Source organism: Paramisgurnus dabryanus, chromosome 7 (assembly GCF_030506205.2).
Source record: "Paramisgurnus dabryanus chromosome 7, PD_genome_1.1, whole genome shotgun sequence".
In the NCBI taxonomy this organism is placed as follows: Eukaryota; Metazoa; Chordata; class Actinopteri; order Cypriniformes; family Cobitidae; genus Paramisgurnus; species Paramisgurnus dabryanus.
The window spans coordinates 19,755,059-19,777,695 of record NC_133343.1 but is presented as its reverse complement, the minus strand read 5'-3'; the positions used below and the strand labels follow the sequence as shown (position 1 = coordinate 19,777,695).

Below are 22,637 nucleotides of genomic sequence, written 5' to 3'. Positions count from 1 at the left end.
TGGAGGCTGATAAGTTGAATCAGGTGTTTTAAATAAAGAGACATCTAAAACTTTCATGGAGGGGGTGCTCGAGGACCAGCATTGGGAAGCACTGATTTAGATCACATGTCAGCAGAAGAGAAACAAAGATATCAACACAAGCTGCATGTTTTGGGTACTCACGGTTATACATGGCACCCAATTACATATTTTATAGTCACTGAAAACCGTCAGATTATTGCCAAACCTCCACTTTGGCCATGTTTGCATATATTTTGGGGAAAATTCCTCACCTTTTACTGTCGCCAGGATTATATTATTATTATATTATCATAATGTATTGTATTGTTATATATTAAATCATATATTATAAAAAACAATAAAGTTTGTTAATTTTATTACCCTTTTTATAAGAAGTTTATTACTCTTAGTACAACAAATGATTTAACAAATTGCATTTCACTCTTTCACATCAATTAAGCATTTTTACATTATAACTCTCTTTAGCTAGTTTTAGCAGTTAGTGTAACTTATCACTGTACATTGTTTGCCCCAGTACAACAATCCATGTAAGAAGATATGATTTTTGGCTAAAAAAATTAATATATCCAGTGTTTACAATAGGTTACCTTTGAATTTGATTAAGCGGTCCCTTTAAATACGAGTGTACTGTATATTGATGGCTGCCTGCATTGTTTCCCCTCACTGGGGTAACAGGCACATATACGTTTATGATATGTCTCGGTTTTGACTGCATTATTATATATTCACATTAGGTGTATCAGTGGCTTGGTAATCTCATTTTTATGATAATCTCTATGCAACCTGATAATTCTTTCAGATATCCAGGAGTATTATGAAGTGAGCCTGCAGGATAATGAGACAAAGCCCACAGAGCCTTCAAACCTTAAAACTGGAGAATCCTTTGCTCATGTAAACCAGTGGGATCTCACTGGCCCTACCAGCAGCACACCACCAACAGAAACCAAGCAAAGTGAAGAGGTAAGCAGAAAATATGTTCAGTTGATGCATTTTGGCGAAATTGTGTTTTTGCTGTATGTAAACCTAGCTCCCTTGTTGTCAACTTTCTACTTTATTTCTGAATAATTGTTTGTAAGTAATATGTCTATAAATGTGAATGAGCTCTAGAATCATGACTTGCTAGCCCTGCAATTGCCCTGAATTACCCTATACTTTTGTGGACGCAGTAGTAGTGGATGCAGTAGTGTTCCTTAAAATCGCCATGAAACGAAAGTAGCGATTGTCTTATTTTCCCTGTGGTGAAGGATATCCGAGTGAAACGGGTTCTGAAATGAAATAAAGGTAGTGCTGGACTTGAATTGGTCTATTGAGTATTGATTGGATCGTTTGAAGTTGGGTCATGTTGGTAATTGATAATCACGGCAATCTTTTCCCGGGCCCCGCCCACCTGCCATACCATATGACCGGAAGCAAAGAGATATCGTTTTGAGGAGAAGAGGAGATTTGCTTTTTTGATTAAAGAAAATGAGGGCACATACATATTTTTTTTTAAATAATGAAGCTCACAGATCATTTTGTAATTTGTAAAAAATACCACATTATTCCAAAACAATAAATTCATTTCAATTTTATTTAGACTTTAAAGATTTTGCCTTTTACAGACTTTCAGTAGCCTATTACAGAAATTAGATGTGGTTGGTATCAGTTTTTTTTTTACAGTACATTAACCATGGCGTCAGCAGTGGCCACAACATATGCTCCGGTCTTCCATAAACGTAATTGGCTGGCTCAACCTAGGTTATTTGCATAAGGCGATATGATTGGCTTGCGCATGCGTTGCTGCTTGAAAAGATGAGAAATGTTCAACTTCTGCCGCGAGATCCACTATTCAGATCGACAACGCATGACGTCACCCATTAAAAGTGAATGGGAAGCGTCAGCGCTTACGCCCCGCGTGAATACGCAGTTATAGTGCTGCTTTACAGTAAAAATGCTGTTATAATGTTAGTTTCACATTTTATAGTCATGCTGATTATTAAAAGCTGAATGCCAGAAACATGCCAGAACATAACTACTTTGTTAAACATGTTGTGCATGAAATGGAGGTCCATATTGAAAAACATTTAATCTGGCTGCATTAAACATAATGCAAATTATGTGAATATAAGTGAATAAAGTTTAAATATGGGTATGGGTAAAATAAATAGGTGTTCTGTGACACTAAGGGGTGGTTTTACCGTACAGGGATTATCTTAAGACAGGATTTGACCTTAGTTTAATAAGGAAATATAACTAGTTTGAACAAACATGCCTGACTAAAACTTTACCTGTGTGCATTTTGAGGGAAAACAAATGGCACTGATGTATTTTTAGGATATGTCAGTGCACGTTGTTTACAGTTTGGACAGCTTTTAAATTTATTTCAGGCTAGAACTATAATTCCTGTCTAGGAAACCGCCCCTAAGGGCATATGAATGTGAAATTGTCCTTTTATTCATTAATGTTACTTTTCTTGTAAATTGTATAAAGATCAGTCATGACTTTTTTATTTAAATACCGGTAGTTGCTTACATTCTGAAAAGTAAGTAGAATTGACCCTTTCTGAGACTGAAAGTGATATTCCACCATGTTAACAATGCCTGCGTCGTCGTCCCAAGTCTGTAAACTGAAGTTTAAATTGATGTGTTTGAATGTAGATTATGTCTCTCCAAACAGGATGTACTACCTTATGTTTAGCTTATGGTGGTGTGCTCTATCAATTTCTGTCTCTACAAAATGGAAACACAAGTTCACATGAAAATCTTTATCTAATTCTATTTGCTGGTCAGCACATTTAGAAATAACATTGTTTATAATGTTGGGGATTCATCCTTCAAGGGGCTTACATAGTTGTCTCTAAGGTGGCAAAGGATAACTGTGTAATAATCATTGTTGAGTACTTTTGATAATTTGATAACAAAAGATGAACATTGTTTTTCATTTAACCCCCATGATATATAAAATGGTTACATTTACATAATTCATTTGGCAATTCATTTAACCATACCATAGTAAATACTAGAGTAACTGCTAAAATGTACTACAGCATGTCTTCATGTGGATTAAGCAGAAAACCCTTTTGCAGTTTTGCCCTTCTTTGTGAAAGACACATGGTACGCTGAGCAATATGCGATACAGCATACGCGGGGGGCAGTTCAGTTCCCCACACACTGACGCGCAGGTCCACGCGGGTCCAGATGTGATGTAGCCTACAGTAGCACATGACGCTGGTCAGTTTCCCGCGGCGTCTCTTTTGACTCTCAACGCGCGTCAATATGAGTGCAGGCGTATTCTCCTCAGCATCCCCAAAACACCGCCGCAGAACGCAAACGTTGGATGACGCGGATGTGATTTATTGACTGATGATGTGAATGCGAAGACTGCGGTCAACTGAAGTTTATGTCTCGCGCGCAATGTATCCACGCGCGTATTTTAGCGCCACAGCAGGAGTAATGAGACGCTGACCGGTCGCGCGCGGAAAAATGGACTGTTTATGCATTGTTAGCACAAAGGTAAGAAGGCATTTATATGCGTGAAGTGTTTGCTATGATCTGGGTTAATTAAATATGTATTAGAATGGTGTAGTGGTTGAACGATTTTGATTAACAGATGTGGGAAATCCCAAGGAGGAGACTGGTACCAAAGACAACAGAATATTACTAATCTAATAATTTCCTTATGTATGGACACTTTTAATCCTATAAGAAAGCAATTGTCCATGTAATATAATGTAAGATGGAACAAGAACACACTTTAAAATGTTCTAAACAACCTAAAAAAAATTCTCAAGTACATAATGCAGAAAAATAATGTAATCCAAAGAACCTTTTTGTCAAAAGTTCTTAAAACAACCAATTAGTATTATTTTTAGGAAGATGTGCTTTAGGACATCCATTAGTTTCCTACAGAGTTGCATTTCTTTCTGTCTCTCTGGGCAACGATCTATATAAACATGGCATGAGGGCACCCTTTTCAGCCTGAGCTAGGTGGGCACCATAACATTGACATCTGGAATTGCTAAGAAGAATGAACATAATGTCATAATATAGTGGATTGGTCAGTTTAACAGTTGTGTTTTAGTGGATACAGTTGTGTAGTGCACATGGAAATTAAGGTCTACGGGAGTTAAACATTTATTTCAGGAATTTCAGTATTAAAGGGATAGTTCACCCAAAAATGAAAATTCTGTCATCATTTACTCACTCTCATGTTGTTACAAACCCATATAAATGTATATGATGAACACAAAGGAAGATATTTTGAAAAATGTTTGTAACCAAACTGTTCGTGGACCCCATTCACTTCCATAGTATTCTTTTTTCCTACTATGTAAGTAAATGGGGTCCACAAATGGTTTGGTTACAAACATTTCTTAAAATATCTTCCTTCGTGTTTATCAGAAAAAAAAAAGAAATTTATTCAGGTTTGTTACAACATGAAAGTGAGTCAATGATGACCGAATTTTCATTTTTGGGTGAACTATCCCTTTAAGTGAATGGTGCCTGTGACTTGAAGACAACTGTTCAGCGAGCACTAGCATCGTCTGTACACATACAGGCATGCACTTTAAATATGCAAAATGACTTAGCGGTTATATAATCTACGCCTGCTTCAAGACTGTTTTTTTTCTACTTGAATTGAGTTATATTTGTCTGAAGTGGCAAATGACAACATCTGTGCCTCTGCAAATGGATTGCCATGGCCAGCCCCTTCCCTGGAGGGCAAATCACCTTGGGTATCCTTTAAAGTCTAGCATGCTTGACCTTCCACAGACCTTCTTGTGTGTTCAAGCAGGCAAATGATCTCCAGCAGTTGTTCAAGCTGTGGCATGGATGTAGAAATCCCACAATGTGATATTTTCACTTGATAATGGAGAGAGTTCCTTTCTAGATATGATGAATATCTACAGTGACATTTAAAACCTAGTGCTGTGTCTTGTGCATGCATAAATCATTTTAACAAGAATGTCATATGGAATTCAGTGTTAGTTTTGTCAGTATGTGTTTTTAGTCACCCCCTCTTCTACATTGGTTTGCCATCACTGAGTGGTTTGCCCTTTTCAGGAGAATCTCTTTTAAGAACATAATATGCATGGTTTTCAAAGAGCAGCCGCTGTCTGATTTAGGTGACTTGTGGATGGGAATAAACTTAAAGTATGTTGTAAAGTTCTTCTGATGTCAGACTTAGAAGCATACAGGGTTTCACACATATTTCACATGTCACGTTCGCTTTTTAAAACCTCTTTAGACAGTAGTTGTTTAGAAGTTTATAAGGTTGAATATTTCAGTATTTATTAGCAATGAACACAAGAAGATCTGACATAAGTTTACTTTACAAGTTGTCACTCCTTCATGGCAAATATTTTGCAGAGCCTACCTGTTGCTTGACATTGGAATGGCACATTTTACTTTACTGAAATCTTTATTATCGATTTCGGTAACTATACTCACTGTGGTTGTGCATAGGGTTGTAAAATTCTTGGAATTTTGGACACTTTATGGAAATTACAGAAATATGGGGCATATATACAGGAGTATATGGGAATTTTGGCACATGGATGAAAATGAGTCAGTTGTTGAGGAAGCTAATGTTTGTTTGTGAGGCAACTTGTAAAACTACCAAATAAAATTTCCTTTAATTCCTTAAGCTTACAACTTGGAATATTTCCAAAATTCCAGAGCTTTTCAACGTTAGTTGTGCAGAATATACTTGTTTATTTCAAAGAACTTCGTAAAACAGTCCTCCATTATGCCCTCGATAAAATAAACACTACTACATAACTGATGCTTGTGGTAAACAGTGGTTTATTAAAGCTGAAATGACCTCATGAAAAAAAACACAGAATAAATGCGGCTATTATAAAAGGTACACAAAACGATTTGCTTTGCAATAATCACAACCTTAAAGCCCCCATAACCCAGAAAATGCACTTTTAAATGTGTTTCTAGGAGAAAATGAGTCGCCAGTGTGTGTGCAGAAGCATCCTGTTATTATACAAATCCATCAAAGTTATTCTTCTTTGTGTAATCTCCTTTAAACCACAACAATCACACAAAACAGGCTGTTGGGATCCCCTAGCATTGATTACACCCCAATCATAACCGCTCAGAGACCACCTAAAGGTACATTCACATTATAAGTGACTTTGTCGCTATGTGGCGCTTATCTCTTTCAAAACAGCCGTTTCTAAATCTGGTTGTCATAAACAAATGAATACCGTCCACTCCAGACGAGAGACAGATGACGTGAACTCCACTGCTTCATTCTCATTGGTAGTCGCTCATAATCTGCATTAAGTTAAATATTTCTCAGCTTTGTCAAGTTTAATCACACGCGCATGTCCCACAACAGATGAGGCAAAGTCTTGCAATGCGGAGCAAGGTGTGAATATTTTACATGCATTGAGAGACACAGGCATTGAAACCACTTGTCAGTTTGGGAGAAGCGCCATTTTGGTTGAGGTGCCTCACGGAGACAGGTGCCAGCTAGTATGGTGCTCACTCAGTTGGTTTGATTGTCACCTGCTGCATATTTTTCAGATTGCAGCCTTTCACGATTTGCTAATCACATTGCAATTTGCTTCGAAACTGATTAATCACCCAGCCCTACTGTCTGAAGCTTTCGCCTAACTATGCCAGCATACCACATTAAACTAAATTTTAAATGAGCAAGCATGGTATGACCCCTTTAATGCATAAGTGTGTAATTTAACCTGTTTTGACAAACTAATTTTTCTGCTCTATTTTAGGCTAATGTGTTCACTGAACACACCCCTGCATCAGTCGTGAACCTGCAACAGTATAATCATTATGAATCTATTTATAAGACCTAATCCTGTCCTGTTTTCCAAACATTGTTTTTGCAAACAGCACATACAGAACAGATGTGAATATACAGACCTTCCAGATACTTAAGTATTTTTATAAGATTTGCTTTTGACCTCTGCTTTAGATCATGTTTAAAAATTACTGCATACTTAGCTTTTTAAAGGAACGATTTTTACAGTCAAAGACATCAAAAGCAATAAGTAATAGGCTATTTCATACCCTCGTTTTGAGGCGGGCCGCATTGAAGACCTGGATGTAAAGGCCCACTGCTATGATTGGATAGCTTCATTCCCCATCATTACACGTGGGGAATTGTTTAAAAAAATCTTTGAGTAAAAATAACAGCCGAACACATATATGTTCAAGCCACAAAAGATTTTGGGTGAAGTAGCAACAAAACTTCAAACCCGACATGACCTGTGGGCGGGGCTTCAAAAGAAGTCGTTGCCATTTGACTTTGGATGTGGTGTTTAAAATCTCTACGTCAGTGAATGAATTTTGATAATTTTCTGTATACACTTTTTTTATTGTTATAAATGTTGTAGTTGTGCCTAGAAGTGTTTTGAGGTGATTATTTTGAGGTAAGTAAAAGTTTCAGCCTTGGCTTACCTCTTAAGCTTTAAGTAGCTTACCATTTATCCTTAAATTGTCTTTGGAATGACCTATTTTTGATTGTAGGAGTATCTGATCTTTGTCTTGGTCAATTGAAATTCAAGCCACAAGAATCAGTGTTAGTATCAAGCGTGGTACTAATTTATCAATGAGCACTTGCTTTACAGGATTTCACGTTGAAGTGTCATAGTGCGAAGACTTGTGAAGACGTTGCGGCTAAATGGAGGATTTAAACGAGAGCCTTAATGTAAAGTATTTGGCATTTCTAATTTCATTTTTAAGCCAAGTATATTTATCTGTCAGTAAAATTGGGTTTATTACTACCTTTTGATGATATTTCCGGAGATTGACACCATGATTAGGAAGGAGCTGTGTGTATTTTTTTCTTTCATAATGTAGGACTCTTTAGATGTATGATCAGAGCTGTGATCTGTAAATAGCACATGAGCTGAATTTTTTTAGGTTATGTGGTAATTTTTATTTATTTACAAACTCAACGTAATTTTAGGGTTGTAAGAGAATTGTAACTAAGTGGTATTGTAGCAATATTTAATGCTTTTCACCAAGATGCATTTGGGTTTCTGTAACAGTAGTAAAAAACAAAGTTCAGTCAGCCAATTGCCATTTTAAAAAATAACTGAGGGTGATCACACTTTTTTTATGAAAATGCCCAGCTGACTCTTATACCACTTACTACAAAGCTACTTGCCATATAAATTTTGGATAAAACATATTGATTTGAGATAAAACATAAGATAATTATTTTATTATTTAAAACATTTAATTTCAGCAGGTGTTAGAGGTCAGTTGTGTGAAAACAGATGGGAGTCAGCGGGCTGGCTTGGTGATCTCCCATTCACTTACGTGGGATTGCGAACACACACATGCATGTAGACGCGCTGCAGTATGCAAATGCAAAGTATTCTTCAGCAATACTTCATCCTAAAATGAGATGTCTTTGTCATGTACTCTGTTATTCTTTCCATGCAGTCAAGATAAATGGAGACTAAAGCACACAAGCTTATACAAAGATGCAAAGGTATCATAAAAGTTATGTGAAACATCGTTGTGGAGCCAGTCAACAGCTTTAATTCATATGAGTAAACTATATGTGAGTACATGATGACACAACTTTTTGTTTTTGGTTGGATTATCCCTTTAAATACACACACTTTTGGTACTCTATGCTTCCACACCTCTCTCTTATGCACACAGTGGCAATCTTGCTGAGTGGGCGATTCATGTAGAGATCCAGTCTGGAGCAGTAAGATCCCCAGCTGTTGTCTTCTTTATCAATCCTGTGGGGTATTTGTTTTAAGTTAGCCTAATGCTTAGGTTCAATTGCTTGTGAACACACATTGCTAATCAGCCAGTCACATGGCAGCAACTCAATGCATTTAGGCATCTAGATGTCTTGTAGACGACTTGCTGAAGTTCGGGCATCAGAATGGAGAAGACAGGGGATTTAAATGCTTTGAACGTGGCATAGTGGTTGGTGACAGACGGGCTGGTCTGAGTATTTTAAAAACTGCTGATCTACTGGGATTTTCACGGACAACCTTATTTAGAGTTTATAGAGAATGAAAAAGTGAAAAATCCAGTGAGTGGCAGTTGTGTGGACGAAAATGCCTCGTTGATGTCAGAGGAGAATGGGCAGATTGGTTTGAGATGATAGAAAGGAAATAGTAACTCACATGCCACTCCTGTCAGATAAGAACAGGAGACTGAGGCTACAGTTTGCACAGGCTCACCAGAATTGGACAATAGAAGATTAGAAAAACGTTAATGACTCTCGATTTCAGCTGCAAGATTCAGACAGTAATCTCAGAATTTGACACATAAAACATAAAAGCATGGATCCATCCTTACTTGTTGCAGCAGTTCAGACTGCTGATGGTGATGTGAGTATTGTTGCTGACCATTCGATCCCTTTGTGATCACAGTGTACCCATCTTCTGATAACTGCTTACAGCAGGATATGCACCATAACACAAAACTCAAATCACCCCTAACCCTACACTCTTAGAACGCATGTGTTAAAAAAGAGGGGCAACCTTCCGATCTCTCTCATGAAGCCAATACGGAAGTGACTTAAACTGCAATTCATCGACTGGCCGCTTGAGGCTGGCTCCAAAAGGGAGTCAATTTAGACACCCATGTTAAAAATGCCCAACTTTACTGTAGAAAATAATATATTTACAGCCTGGTACAAAAAGTGTTTTGATCTATATAGCTAATTTTGCCCTTCATGACAACTGTGAGGGGGGTGAATTTTTTTGTAACTCATCCGTATAAATTATATTAAGCCTTAAACTTCTGCATAATTAAGGGTGTGGCTGCTTGAGTGACGCTTGAACAGCAACTGCTGTCACTCGAATCGAGCTAGGTGAGCGTGGTTTCAGCAACCAGCCAACTCAGCTTCATGTCCCGCCTCTTTACCCATTTTCGGTTTGCTGCGTGTGATTCGCGGGGATGCGCGGCCAAGATGGCGATGGCAACGCCTACTTTAAACTTCAAAAACGATCTTCACAAACCAATGGGTGACATCACGGACACTGCGTCCATCTTTTTTTACTGTCTATGGTTAAAAACACCCTAAATGCCTTGTCCCAGAATCTACCCATCTCTGTTATTGAAACAACACATTTTGTGTTACTTTTAACACAACTTGTGTTTTATTTTAACACAAAATGACACATAATTGTGTTAAAATTACACATAATGTGTTAAAAGCTGAAAACAAAAAGATGTGTAAAAAGTTAACACATCCTTTCGAAGAGTGTAACTGGTTTCTTGAACATGACAGTTAGTTCACTTGACCAAAATGAGGAAAGTTTCCAACACCTTGCTGAATCTGTGTCACAAAGAATTAAAGTTAAAGTGGGTCCAACCCAGTACTAGCAAGGTGTACCTAGAGACCGGTGAGTGTATGTGACCCTGCCTGTGAAATCCAGGCTAAAGTCTCTAAGGAGCAATAGGAGCTTCACATTGATTTCAATTTTTGACATGTAAACATTTGTAACCCTGGACCACGAAACCAGTCATAAGGGTCAATTTTTGACACCCTTTAAGATTTATACATAAAGTCAGAATAAATAAACTTTCCCTTAATGTATGGTTGTTAAGATAGGACAATATTTGAACCGCTATTTTAAAATCTGGAATCTGAGGGTGCAAAAAATCTAAATATTAAGATATCCAAATGAAGTCCTCAGCAACACGTATTACTAATGATAAATAATTTTTTTATATATATTTACGGTAGGGAATTTACAAAATATTTTCATGGAACATTATCTTTACTTAAATTAGTATTCTAATGATTTTTGGCATAAAAAAATATTATCGATTCTCATCTGGTTTGGAGGGACCCATGTATTGTTTGCTATTGCTACAAATATACCCTTGCTACTTATGACTCTTTTTGTGGTCCAGGGTCACATTTTTCACAGAAATTTATGTAGGATGGTATTAGAAGTAAATAACTTTAGCTGGGTTTTCACAGGCAGGCTCATATTTCTTACTCTCAATTTTAGGAACTTAAGGGTAGGACATCCCTTTTTAAAAACTGTACAAATTTGGCTTTTTCACTGACTTTATATAATATCCAAAAAGCCCTTCGGTTTTGAATATTGAAACCCCAGCATAACCAGTAAGGTTTATTATACCCCAAAGAACAGTGAAACTTATGCAGGCTGGAGTTGAGACAAAAAAAACACATTTATTTGTAGTCTGTGTGTTGTGCTGCAGCTGAGCTGTTGTACAAGAGACTCAAACTCCAGTGAAGTTGACAGCATGGTGCAGGCAATCTAATGAGACACCTGTGGTGCAGCCAGAGGCTGACGCCCACCTGAGTCTGACCCCTCTGGACAGAGAGGAATAAATTACCTTTCAGTGTGTGCGTGTGTTCAGAAAGAATGTCAGCTTGTTTTCTGCTGCTGGCTATTGTGCACTGCATATTTTAAGCATCGCCACAGTCCTTGGAATTGCTCTCAGGGGACACTGAACAAAATCTCTTGAAATGCAGCTGAACTTTACTTCCATAGTAAAGTTATGTACAGGTGTCTAGATGAACATTACACAGTGCAAGAAATACTTTCTCTGTCTCGTACAACTGGGCGGTACACAAAGCACACATATTTACTCAAAGGGTGCATATTAGGGTGTACACACACTATCCAAACCAAACCGCGCTTGGCCGCATTTGACCCCCAAAGTCTGGTTAGTATGACTAGTGTGATCGCTCTGTACCGCGCCCGGTTGACTTGGTTTCTGGCACGGAAGGCTGTGGTGTTAGCGAAATCGCGCCTGAGCACGATTCAAAGGTGAAGACAGCAGTTGTGAGACCACTCACCTTCATCTGTCTCTGTAAAAACCTTTTGATGCGCGCAGCGGGTTACGTGAATGTCCGAGCTCACATGACGATCAACTAAGCAATATAAATCGCGCACTAAACGACTCTGAAAAAGAAACACAGACTTATCATTATGGTGGGTTCCAGTGTTAAGAGAGCGCTTTACATTCTGCTTTTATAAAAACAATCGCATCTTAATGACGAAAGCGCGCCCGGGCTCGGAACGATAAAAGTACAGTGTGAGTACATGCACCTGGGGGAGTAGGGAGGGGGGACAATCACGCTGGGGCATGGTTTGGTTTGGATAATGTGAGTGCGCCCTTAGTACCCTTAAATGTAAATTTATTAGGACCTTTTAAAAAAGTACCATCCTAGTGACCGCTTTTGTACCTTTTACTAACTGTGCGTTCACACCAGATGTGGAAGAGGTGGCAAAAGGGCGCTATTCGTGCGTAGTTGAACGCATGAACATTTTGAGTTTACTTGTTTCATTTACGCATAAACTTGCATCATGGGAGGGGCTTATATAGCTCAAATTGAGTAAACTTACGATATTGTTCGACCTCCTTACTCACTTTCTTTTAATTCCCGTAAAAGTACGAAGATGTCTCGTGTAGCGACGATGCTTGTCTTTCATTGTTGTTTTGTTTTTCTGCCTCCGCTCACTTCCTGTAATCACGTCACTGCTAGAGCAAGCTCCTGATTGGTTAACGCGGTGCAAAAATCCATCAAAGTTCAGATTTTCAACTCTCAATTTGCACGGAACACAACATTTATTGTTGTGCGTATTCGCATCTTTGCATTGATTAAACATGTAATTCACTCGCTTGCCGCATCTGGTGTGAACGCACCATAAGAGTGTATACATTTTACAAGGGTCATTCAGCAAATTGGGGTGGAAGATGAGAGGCAGAATTAGAATTTTATAAAATGTGGATTGTGGAAAGTGAAACCAGTGAATAATATCAAATTTTGATGCTCCAAATCTCAAAACTAGATTATCGGACATTAGCCTAGATTTGACAAAGTCACAAATGTCAAAAATGATTTCAGCTAACTGCTTCTGCCATGATAAGTGTGATATCTATATGATAGACCCTAGTTAGGGTAGGTGGCATAAATTCATTTTAAAGAATGAAAATGAGGCTGTACAGTACCTCTAATATTTTTTTCAGTCTTAAATTTACATTAACGTTCACAAGACACATTTTCCATTGAAAAATGTATTTCCAATGTTGCATCCGCTGAATGATTGACAGCTAATTTATAAGAACACTACAACTGTCTGTGTATTAACCGTGTAATTTCCTCACAATATTTTTTTATTCAATGTAGCTAAAAGAAATGTACCCACGCTAAGGGCCTTAGAGGAGAGCTTTATTAGATGAACCTTTATCAGGACATTCGTCATTTGTAAAAAACTCTTGTGTCTTCCTGAAAACAAGCAGAACTGCATCAAGCATTTTTAAAAGTTTATTGATCTGTTTAATATAAAAAAGATGTGCATAAGGGATAAAGGCTTTCTAAGTCTCCTTTTCATACTGTTTGAGGTCATCTCCACACCACATTATAAAGGGATTTGGTATTTATTTTAGTCAACTGAAGCAGATCTATTTTAAGAAGTCCTGTGTCAGTTCTTCTGGATTTGTAAGCTGTGATTATAGGGCCATTACATTGTGGCCTCTGTAAAACTATGATGTTTAGCTTTCTTATCAGCTTTTTAGTATATTTGAATACAGGCTTTAATTTACTCAGACATTTGTTAGGAATAAAGTAACTAAGTAACATAACAGCAATACAAGAGCACTTTATACCATCAGGGTTTATTTTGCATTAGTTTTCTGCTAACTGTCTGTTGTCCTGTTTATTACAAGTCTGTTTGAATGAATGAATAGAGGACAACAAAAAATTATAGAGTTAAAAGTGTATTAGAAAAGAGACACCAGCAATACAAGAAAAACTTGCTTTCATGAGTCATGCAAATATATTTTACGTGATTGATCGGAATGAAGAATTCAAAAGGGCGTGTAATAGATAAGCAAATCAAACAAGCAAGCAAGTTGTGTGAAATATCAGCACAGCTGTGATTCGCTCAGACAGTAACAAAGAACCAGGGTGGACCAACAATAATTTCCACTCCACATCAAGACTTATTGCCAGGTTCTCTGCGACATGAGTTGGGGCACGCATTAAAACAGATGTGTGGATTCTGGCACCACACGTTTTATTTCGTAATCCTTACAATGCTAAATATTCTCACCCTCTTAACTTTGGTGTAGAGTGAGTGCGCTTGCCGAGCGGTGAGGTGTCTCTCCCTGCTGAGAGCTCATAGCTCAGGACCTGGCTGCTGAAGTGGTGTTGGTGATTTTGCTTGTGGTAGGCGGTGGGAAGGGTTGGAGGTGATGTGAAGGAGCCATGAGTCAGTTTCAGCTCTCATAGGTCACCACCTGCGAGCCACGCAGTCTTTTAAATTTACAGACAAAGCTGTGAGAGTCATTTGAGAGAGTGGAAAGAATGGATAAAAGCAGTAGAAATACTTTTTTTCTTGTGACACAGATTTGTGTCTTGTACTTTGGAAGGTCGCAGATTTTACGGTAAACCTTGGTGGTACTTTTCTGATTCCACGTTTTGGCAGAAAAGCACATTAAGGGGGCGTAGTGACTGATAAGGGAGGGCCTTTACTGACAGAAAAAATGGTCCCTAGCCATCACTGGGGCAGTACCCTTACAAAAAGTACACCTTAAGCATAAGCGACACCTATTCGCTCTCTTCCATTGTGAAAAGTGAAGCTGCCAGTTTTCCGATAAGGTGCTGACATTTTGGGTCTTGAGTCTACGCAGTAGCGATTTCGGGACCAGTCCTGTGCAGTAGCAAGCAGGAAGTAAAGCCGCGAAATCAAGGCCGCACTCTCGCAGAATATGCATATCACAGCTATCAATTTTGACGTGACACCACCGTTTTTATATCATTAAATAGCTAACTAAAAACAATCTTATCTTAAAAAAAAACACTTGAATTTACATCAGTGTAATAAAAACTACATTACAAAATGGGCAGTTCTGGTTCTTCATTCTGATTGGTTGAAACACGTTCTAAGCTGTGATAAAATACCCCAGTAAACCCACGGTTCAGACCGCATTACATAAGTATCACTGCGCCACTGTTGCTGCGTACCAATTTATGAAAATCATATTTTTAATTAGTGTACAATTGCACAATTATGGTGATATCCAGATAACTGTCAATAAATATTGTTGAGTCATCTCGTCAATAAAGAGAAAACGTTCTCTGAGAAGTTTCTACATCAAATTCATATTTCTGCTATCCACTGGGTGGCGATATTACCCAACTGAAACACTGATGCATTCACTCAACACTAAAAACAACGTTGTGTAAGTTTTAATGGCTCTGAATCTGATCTCTTACAAAAGTTATTCACAAAAATTCACATGCATCCGGAATTATCATGCAGAGCCTTTTAGCTGAAGATTTGAGAGGTGATAAGAGAACAAATGAAGGTAGGATGAAACAGTTTTTTTTGTTGTTGTTGTTTGAAAGTGAATGGTCTGTTTTTCAATTGATATTTTATGTTTATTTAAAGAGGATCATTTTTCTGTAAGGCATTAATCTAAAACTTGGTGGCAACTTAGAAAAAAAAACGCTGACAGGGAAAGAGTTCAGCATGCTTTCATCACTTCAACAGTTGCAAGATATACATTTTAATGTATAAATTAGATGAATATTGATTTATAAAATAAACACCACAGTCTTAAATCATATTTTCTTTGTGTCTTTGCTGCGTCTGTGTTGGTTGGGAACTGCGCTCTGTTGCAGCCACACTTGATTCTGAGGATCTACTTTGTTTGGCGGAAGAGTAATATTTGTACTAATATAATGACAACTTATTTGTGTTTTATTTTATGAAATCCCTTCTAACTTTATGCATATGAAGTAACCATTTTATAAAAGCAATAAACCCCGCAAAGCAGTGGGGTTACAGTGCATTATAACAGCTAAGGGGCGTTGTTAGGCACGACGCGTAACTGGGTTAGCAGTTACACGACTGGTAACCCACTGCTTCTTGGGGCTTATTGCTTTAGTAAATGACAGAAACCACAGATAATTGAAGTGTAATTAAATTGATTAGTTGGACTCAAGTCCCATTGAACAACATGGTGGAAGCGGGGTTTATGACCTATACTAGGACCAGTCAAGATGTTTTGGCTTCACTTTTCAGGGCTTGTGCGGCACGCTTGATCTAAAGTGTTCATATTAGTACCTCAAATGTACATATTGATTCCAAATGTATATATAACTGTACACTCTAAGAAAGAATGTGTGAATTTTAACACATTATTTTGTGTTACCCTATTTAACACATTATGTGTCATTTCATGTTGAATTTGAGTTCAAATAAATAAAAGGGACATTACAAGTGTGTTGTTCCAAAAATAACACTGATATGTGTTAAGTTAAGGACAACACTATTAGATGTCCTTAAATAGACACACGATGTGTTATTTTAACACATTCGTTTTAAAGGGTACTATACTGACCCAGTTGACATTATGACCATTTTTGACAATTTTTACTGATTGTGTAATGTTCTTCTGCATTGTAGTGTGTGTATGTAATTTAACACTGCCATCTACTGTATTGAGTGGTCACTGAGTTGATTTTCCTAATTTTATTGTGATCTTGTCACTTGAATCTCTGTTTTCTAAGGCCGAACTTACTGTATCTAAATACAGTGGTCACTACTACTCTCAATTCCAATCAGTTTAATGATCTTGCAGAAAAGATTTTAAAAAATCCCAAAACACAATATCACATCTTATAGTGTATTTCGGGTCAGTTTCCTGGACAGGGATTAGATTAAGTCAGGACCAGACCTTAGTTATTTTAGAAGATTTAAGTAGTTTTTTTTAAAAAAAAGGTGTGCATCTTGAGACAAAATAGTGACACTGATATATTAAAAAGATATGTGAGTGCAAGCTGTTCAGTTATGACAGGTCAAACATACTTTTTTGTCTGAAACTAAGCTTAAGCTCTGTTTGGTAAACCGCCCCATTGCGAATGCGAACCAGCCTACAAATATCATTTATATTCAGACTTTTTATTAAGTTTACAGCATTAATCTTTAAAACTATCAAAAAAATTATTATTTGAAAGAGTTTGAATTGACATTGAAAGTACAATTGATCAGATTGTGCATTGTTTTTCTGTATGTCAAGATGATCCTGTGCTTCACATTTTGGCCACAGAGGGGAGTTCCTCATCTTCCTCCAGAAATGTTGAAACTGAAGCTCCCTGTGCTTTTTGGAAAAGACGGGGGACTATAAATCACTGATGACTCCAGAGCTGTCAGCATGGGTTAACAGGGCTATCCCCGAGAGCTTCCACATGGCTATAGAAGAACAGTTTATCTATGAGAAGAAAGAGAGAGAACAGTAGCAAATCAGATTAGAGCTGGATAATCCATGTCATCCAGTCAGTCATGCAGAGACTTGATGTAGGCTATAAATCATATTATGAGAGGTCAAATACATTATACATTGAGTAATCTGTATGATCTTGTCAAGATGGGTCACTACTTGCACTATGACATAGACATAGCTTTCCTGACATTTAGCTCTCTAGTTGGCTGTACTGTAAATGAACCTGTTTCCCTCTTTAAAGTATTTCACTGTATTGGACTGTTTGGGGGTGTAATGAGGCTTACTTGTGACTCAACAGTTCTTGTCTAGATGATTTTCAAGTGAATATATCACCAGTGATATGTACTGAAACTGTACACTTTCTTTGCAAGAAAATGTATGAATATTTTGTTTAGTATTGCCATTTTCCATTTGAGGGAAACATCATGGCTTTAGCATGTTCAGCCCTGCATCTTATTCCTAGTGTAAGATGTGACTATTGAGTGGTGTCAATTTTTCATATGTCAATCATGAAGGTTCTCATGTTGTTGCATATTTTAGTGTGAAAAACTTCAAAATGGTGTAAAATAGTGCAGATACATGTAGTAATTTAATCTGTTTTATTTAATTCAAATTCCAAGTTTGGAATTGTTTTATGTCATGAATTTCATTTGGGGATCACAAAGAGATGTACCCTACATAAGGGGGGCCAAAAAGTTTGAGAACCACTGCTGTAGATTAAACACGTAATAATTACCGTATTACTTCTCAGTTTTCACAGATGTTTTTGGTTGTTTACACAGAAAGGATAACGCCATTTTCAAAAGTTTGCATTTTAAAACCTTAAAACACTGTTGCACATCTGTGTAATTTAATAGTTATGTTAACAAAGGTTTATCAGAATGAACACAACATTTTTGAGTTTGAGAACAGGATGACTTTCCTGCCCTTTTGAATTCATTTGAAGAGGTTTCGAAGAGTTACAAGATTGCAAGTTGACATCTCGCTACTTGCTGAGCTGAAGTCTCTTTTGATTGTAGTTAACAGATGGTCTACCCTTGAGGTTAATAATCAGACTGTTGAGTCGGTAAAAATGTTCTTCATGGTCCAATTTGTAACTTCTTCATGTTTTTTTACAGAGACTTTTATGTTCAACATTAGTTATCCCACAACATCTGTCAAATGAAATTTGTTAATTTACATTAAATTAAATTCTCATACATGGATTTTTTGTCATGCACCTAAACACAGAATTATAATATAACAGACAAGTATAAATACAAACACATATAACGTGGCAGCTGGCTTTAACGTGACAGCTTGACGGTTTTTGAAAGTGAAAGCGATTTCTTTTGTTAAACAGCGTTTGCATCCTAAATAGTGCCATCAACTCTTGCTACAGATTATAAATGCTATACCAACTTGTTTTTAAGAAGTATCTTGATGGATATAGAATAATATGGACATAAAATGGATATATAATCACTCTGTCCACTTTGATCAGGTGCAGTATAAACTCACGCCAGAGACTTGTTATATTACATGATAGGTTGCACACATTGCACCACCTGATTTAAGCAGTACAGCACAAACAGCAGTGTTTCCCAACATTCAGAGTTATAAAAAAACAAGGCTCATGCATTCACAGCGCAAATCTGAATGTGCAAGTTTGTGTACCCAAGTATGCGGATGTGCGCGCTAAGCACGCGTGGCAATTGTAGCTTTGCATCGTTTGAATAATATGTTACAGACAGGGTTTCCCGCAGAAAATATGTTAGTTAAGGTGGTAGGGTTGTGCAGGTGGGCGGGCCGGGGGGGCGTGGCAATCAAAGGGGCGGGGCGTATGCGTCATGATGAAAATATTTTATTTAAAACACTCAAACAAAACTCAATTTTGAAGAAACTATGACTGAAATGAACACATACTAGATTAGTAATGAATTAAATGTTTTATCAACAGGCTAGTTTGCCTCCAGACAGTGACGGACCATGTCTTTCTCTCATTTCGGCCATGTGGCGTTTGGTGGAATTTGTTTTTTGGGACGACCTAGTTAAGGTGGTAGGGTATCCCAGCTTAGGTGGGCCGCCCAAACTGAAAAGTTCTGCGGGAAACCCTGACAGATATACTTCTGCCTGCTCTACCAAAGGTAAATGTAACATAAAATACGGGCAGTGGGATTTTTTTATAGAAAGATTACCATATTTTGCGGACATTAAATCTGACTTTTTTCATAGTTTGGCGGGAACTGGAACCTATACTCAGGTGCGACTTGTACATCAAAATTACATAAGATCCAAGAGAAACCATTACTTTCTACAACCGCGAAAGTCCACTCTATGCTGCTCCTGTATTTATGTAATTCAATGGATTCAGTGATGCGGAATGACTTCGGGACCTTTTTGAACAAATTTGGTTTGTGTTAATTTAGCCTATTTAGCCTTCCAGGTATGTTCAGTAAGCTATTGTGTATCGTGTAAATAACTGTTTATGTTACTTTAACATTTACGGACACCCAGGGCCGGCCCTGGGCATAGGCGGAATAGGCAAATGCTAAGGGCGCTGCCGACCCCTTGGGGCGTCCGTGCGCCCAAATTATTATTTTTTTAATATATGTATATAAACATTTAACTATAAATATTTAATTTTGCACAAGAAAACAGCAGTTACTGATGAATTATTAGTAGCATATAATCTCGGAAGATCGTGCTTGTTAAATAGCTCTGTGGCTATACTGCACTGAAGCAGCAGTTTAAAATGTAAACCCAGAATTCAGCAAACGTCAAGGACAAGAAAACGGAAACAACAATCAGACAGAGACGCAGAATTTACATAATGTTACACAGACCATGTTTAAATTTCAATGTTTCTAGACAGAAATAGCAACTTGTTCACTTTGTTTGGTATTAATAAGCTGCGCATTGGAGTGCTGGCCGCGGTGCTGAAGACGCGCTCAGACAAAGTACTGGTGGCAGCACAGATATTTACGTGCAACCTATTGGAGACTATTATTCGTTATTATATAATTATTATTCGTTATTTTACTTTATTACTTCCACTTAAGAAGAGTTTTGCACTTTTATTTCAATATTTCTCTTTATATAAATACTATTTTGTACTTAAATCTATAATTTCATTATTTTACTAACCAAACTCATCTGCGCTTTCCGATAGGTTGCACGTAAGGAGAAAAGTAGCTTACTTCCCCTTGAGAAGGGTTGTGTGTTTTAAACTTTTAAAAACATATATCTCTTTACAAAAAACTTTTTTCTTCTATTTAAAAGCTATAATTTCGTTATTTTACTAACCCAACTAATGACTCCTCCGCTTTCCAATAGATTGCACGTAAATATCTGTGCATATGTGCCATCACGCGCCTTCAGCACCGCCACTGTGCAGCTTATTAATACCAGACAAAGTTGGTATTTCTGTGCAGAAACATTGAAATTTAAACATGGTCCGTGTAACGTAATTTAAATCCTGCGTCTCTGTCTGATTGTTGTTTCCGTTTTCTTGTTCTTGACGTTCGCTGAATTCTGGGTTTATATTTTAAACTGCCTTTTCAGTGACAATGTCAAGACCAAATGCCTGAGTGACAGGGTATTGTGTGTATGTGTGCGCGTGCGTGCGTGCATGCGTGTGTTTCCAAAATATTTTCAAAATTAAGAAAAACTAGACAAAGCTGTGCATTTTTTTCCTGTGTAAGTTTATGAACAAAATGATTCTAAAGGGCACCAGGTGAAATCTTGCCTAGGGCAGCAAATTGGCCAGGGCCGGCCCTGCGGACACCTATTCAGCCTGCTGTTCTGTGCTATTGTTTAGTTGAATAACCTGCCTTTCCAGATTAAATGTCTGTTTTTCGGCTTGGAATTTGTGAAATCATTTACTAAATAAACGCGACTAGGGCTGCAACTAACGATTATTTTAATAATCGATTAATCTGTCGATTATTTGTTCGATTAATTGATGAATCGGATAAAAAACAAAAAACAAGAAAAGCATTCATTTCCAACCCCTTATTCAGAACAGAACTAAAATCTTTAGAAATTGCACACACATGTTGCTCCTTGAACACACCTGAGCTGTTACAATAATAATAAAATAAAATAAAAATGGACTAACACAAAAAATACACATGCATGCTTTACATCTGCCAAATATTTAGACTTTTTATGATGCATTTCCCATCAAGAAGCCTCTCTTGATGGGATCAAAAAGATAGTATATGAGTACACTCTCAGAAATTAAAGTACAAAAGTTGTCACTGGACAATACCCTTTCAAAAGGTACACCTTTGTACCCCAAAAGTGCATATTAGTACTTCAAAAGTACATATTGGCAGTTCAAAGATACATATTTGTACCTAAATGGTACATATTAGGACCTTTTATCAAGGGTACTGCCCCAGTGACAGCTTTGTACCTGATATTTGACTTTATGTGTTTTCTCTGATCGGATAGCTATCTCATTTGTTAAAACTGTTCCATTTACATTTGACCACATAAATGCGTCTTGTGAAAACGGAAAATGCGTCTTCTACTCCCGCGCAAAATGCAAATACACCATTCATTACTTCGCCTAAATAAATGTAAGACAATGTTTATGCAACAAAAGGCGGCACTTACTGTATGTTGTACTGTATGTTGGGCCGGGCACGCGCGTCTCCTTGCTCGGCATGAGCTGGAGCGCGCAGTACAGAACAGCAGGAGAGTGACGGCGCGATGATTTAACATACAGGTCCATGACGGGGAAAAGCGTTCATACTCTCTCTCAACGTTTTATTTCTTTGTTTAATATCATTGGAGTTTGTCATTGTAGTTTGTTTTCGTTCTAGAAACTTTTTTTACTCGCTGTCGTCGCTCCATAAAGCATAAGCGTGTCATCTTTGTTTGATTACCTCTTTGCCGGCTATAACTTCCAGGTGACGCGCTTACGTTTGGGAGGAGTAAAACACTGACGTGATTTTCCTCTACCTTTGCTGTTTTTTTATCTTTTCTCCGCCGCCCTGTCATTTCTCCGCCCTGTCTATGAGGTGCCGAACTCTGCAAGCAACAGTGCCCGAGAGAGACCGACGCTCCGTTCCAAACTGCATACTTCCATACTATAAAAAAAGCACTAAAAAAAGCACTACTTCTCGTACTCTTTGCCTACTATATAGTATGGAATTAGGCAGTTTGGAACGCAGTGCGAGTGGTTTTTTTTATTAAACGTCTCTGCGTCACGCAACACAATGAATCGATTATGAAATTTGTTGCCAACACTTGTAGTAATCGATTTTTATCGATTTAATCGATTCGTTGTTGCAGCCCTAAACACGACGTATAGTCCAGTGCTACTTATATATGTTTTTTCCTCTTTAAAGCACATTTTTGACTGATGCGACTTATACTCCGGAGCGACTTATAGTCTGGAAAATACAGTAAAAATAC

At 37.6% G+C, this 22,637-nt stretch overlaps 1 protein-coding gene across 11 annotated transcripts in view; it reads left to right on the top strand.

Annotated features, from left to right (window-relative positions):
- The window catches only part of dlg1a (discs large MAGUK scaffold protein 1a), a 151,310-nt gene that overhangs the window by 5,329 nt on the left and 123,344 nt on the right, over positions 1 to 22,637 (top strand). For all 11 annotated transcript variants that reach the window (XM_065240299.2, XM_065240310.2, XM_065240305.2 and 8 more), the window contains exon 3: positions 821 to 981. In XM_065240299.2, coding sequence (XP_065096371.1) covers positions 821 to 981 — 161 coding nt within the window. The remainder of the gene's footprint in view (positions 1 to 820; positions 982 to 22,637) is intronic.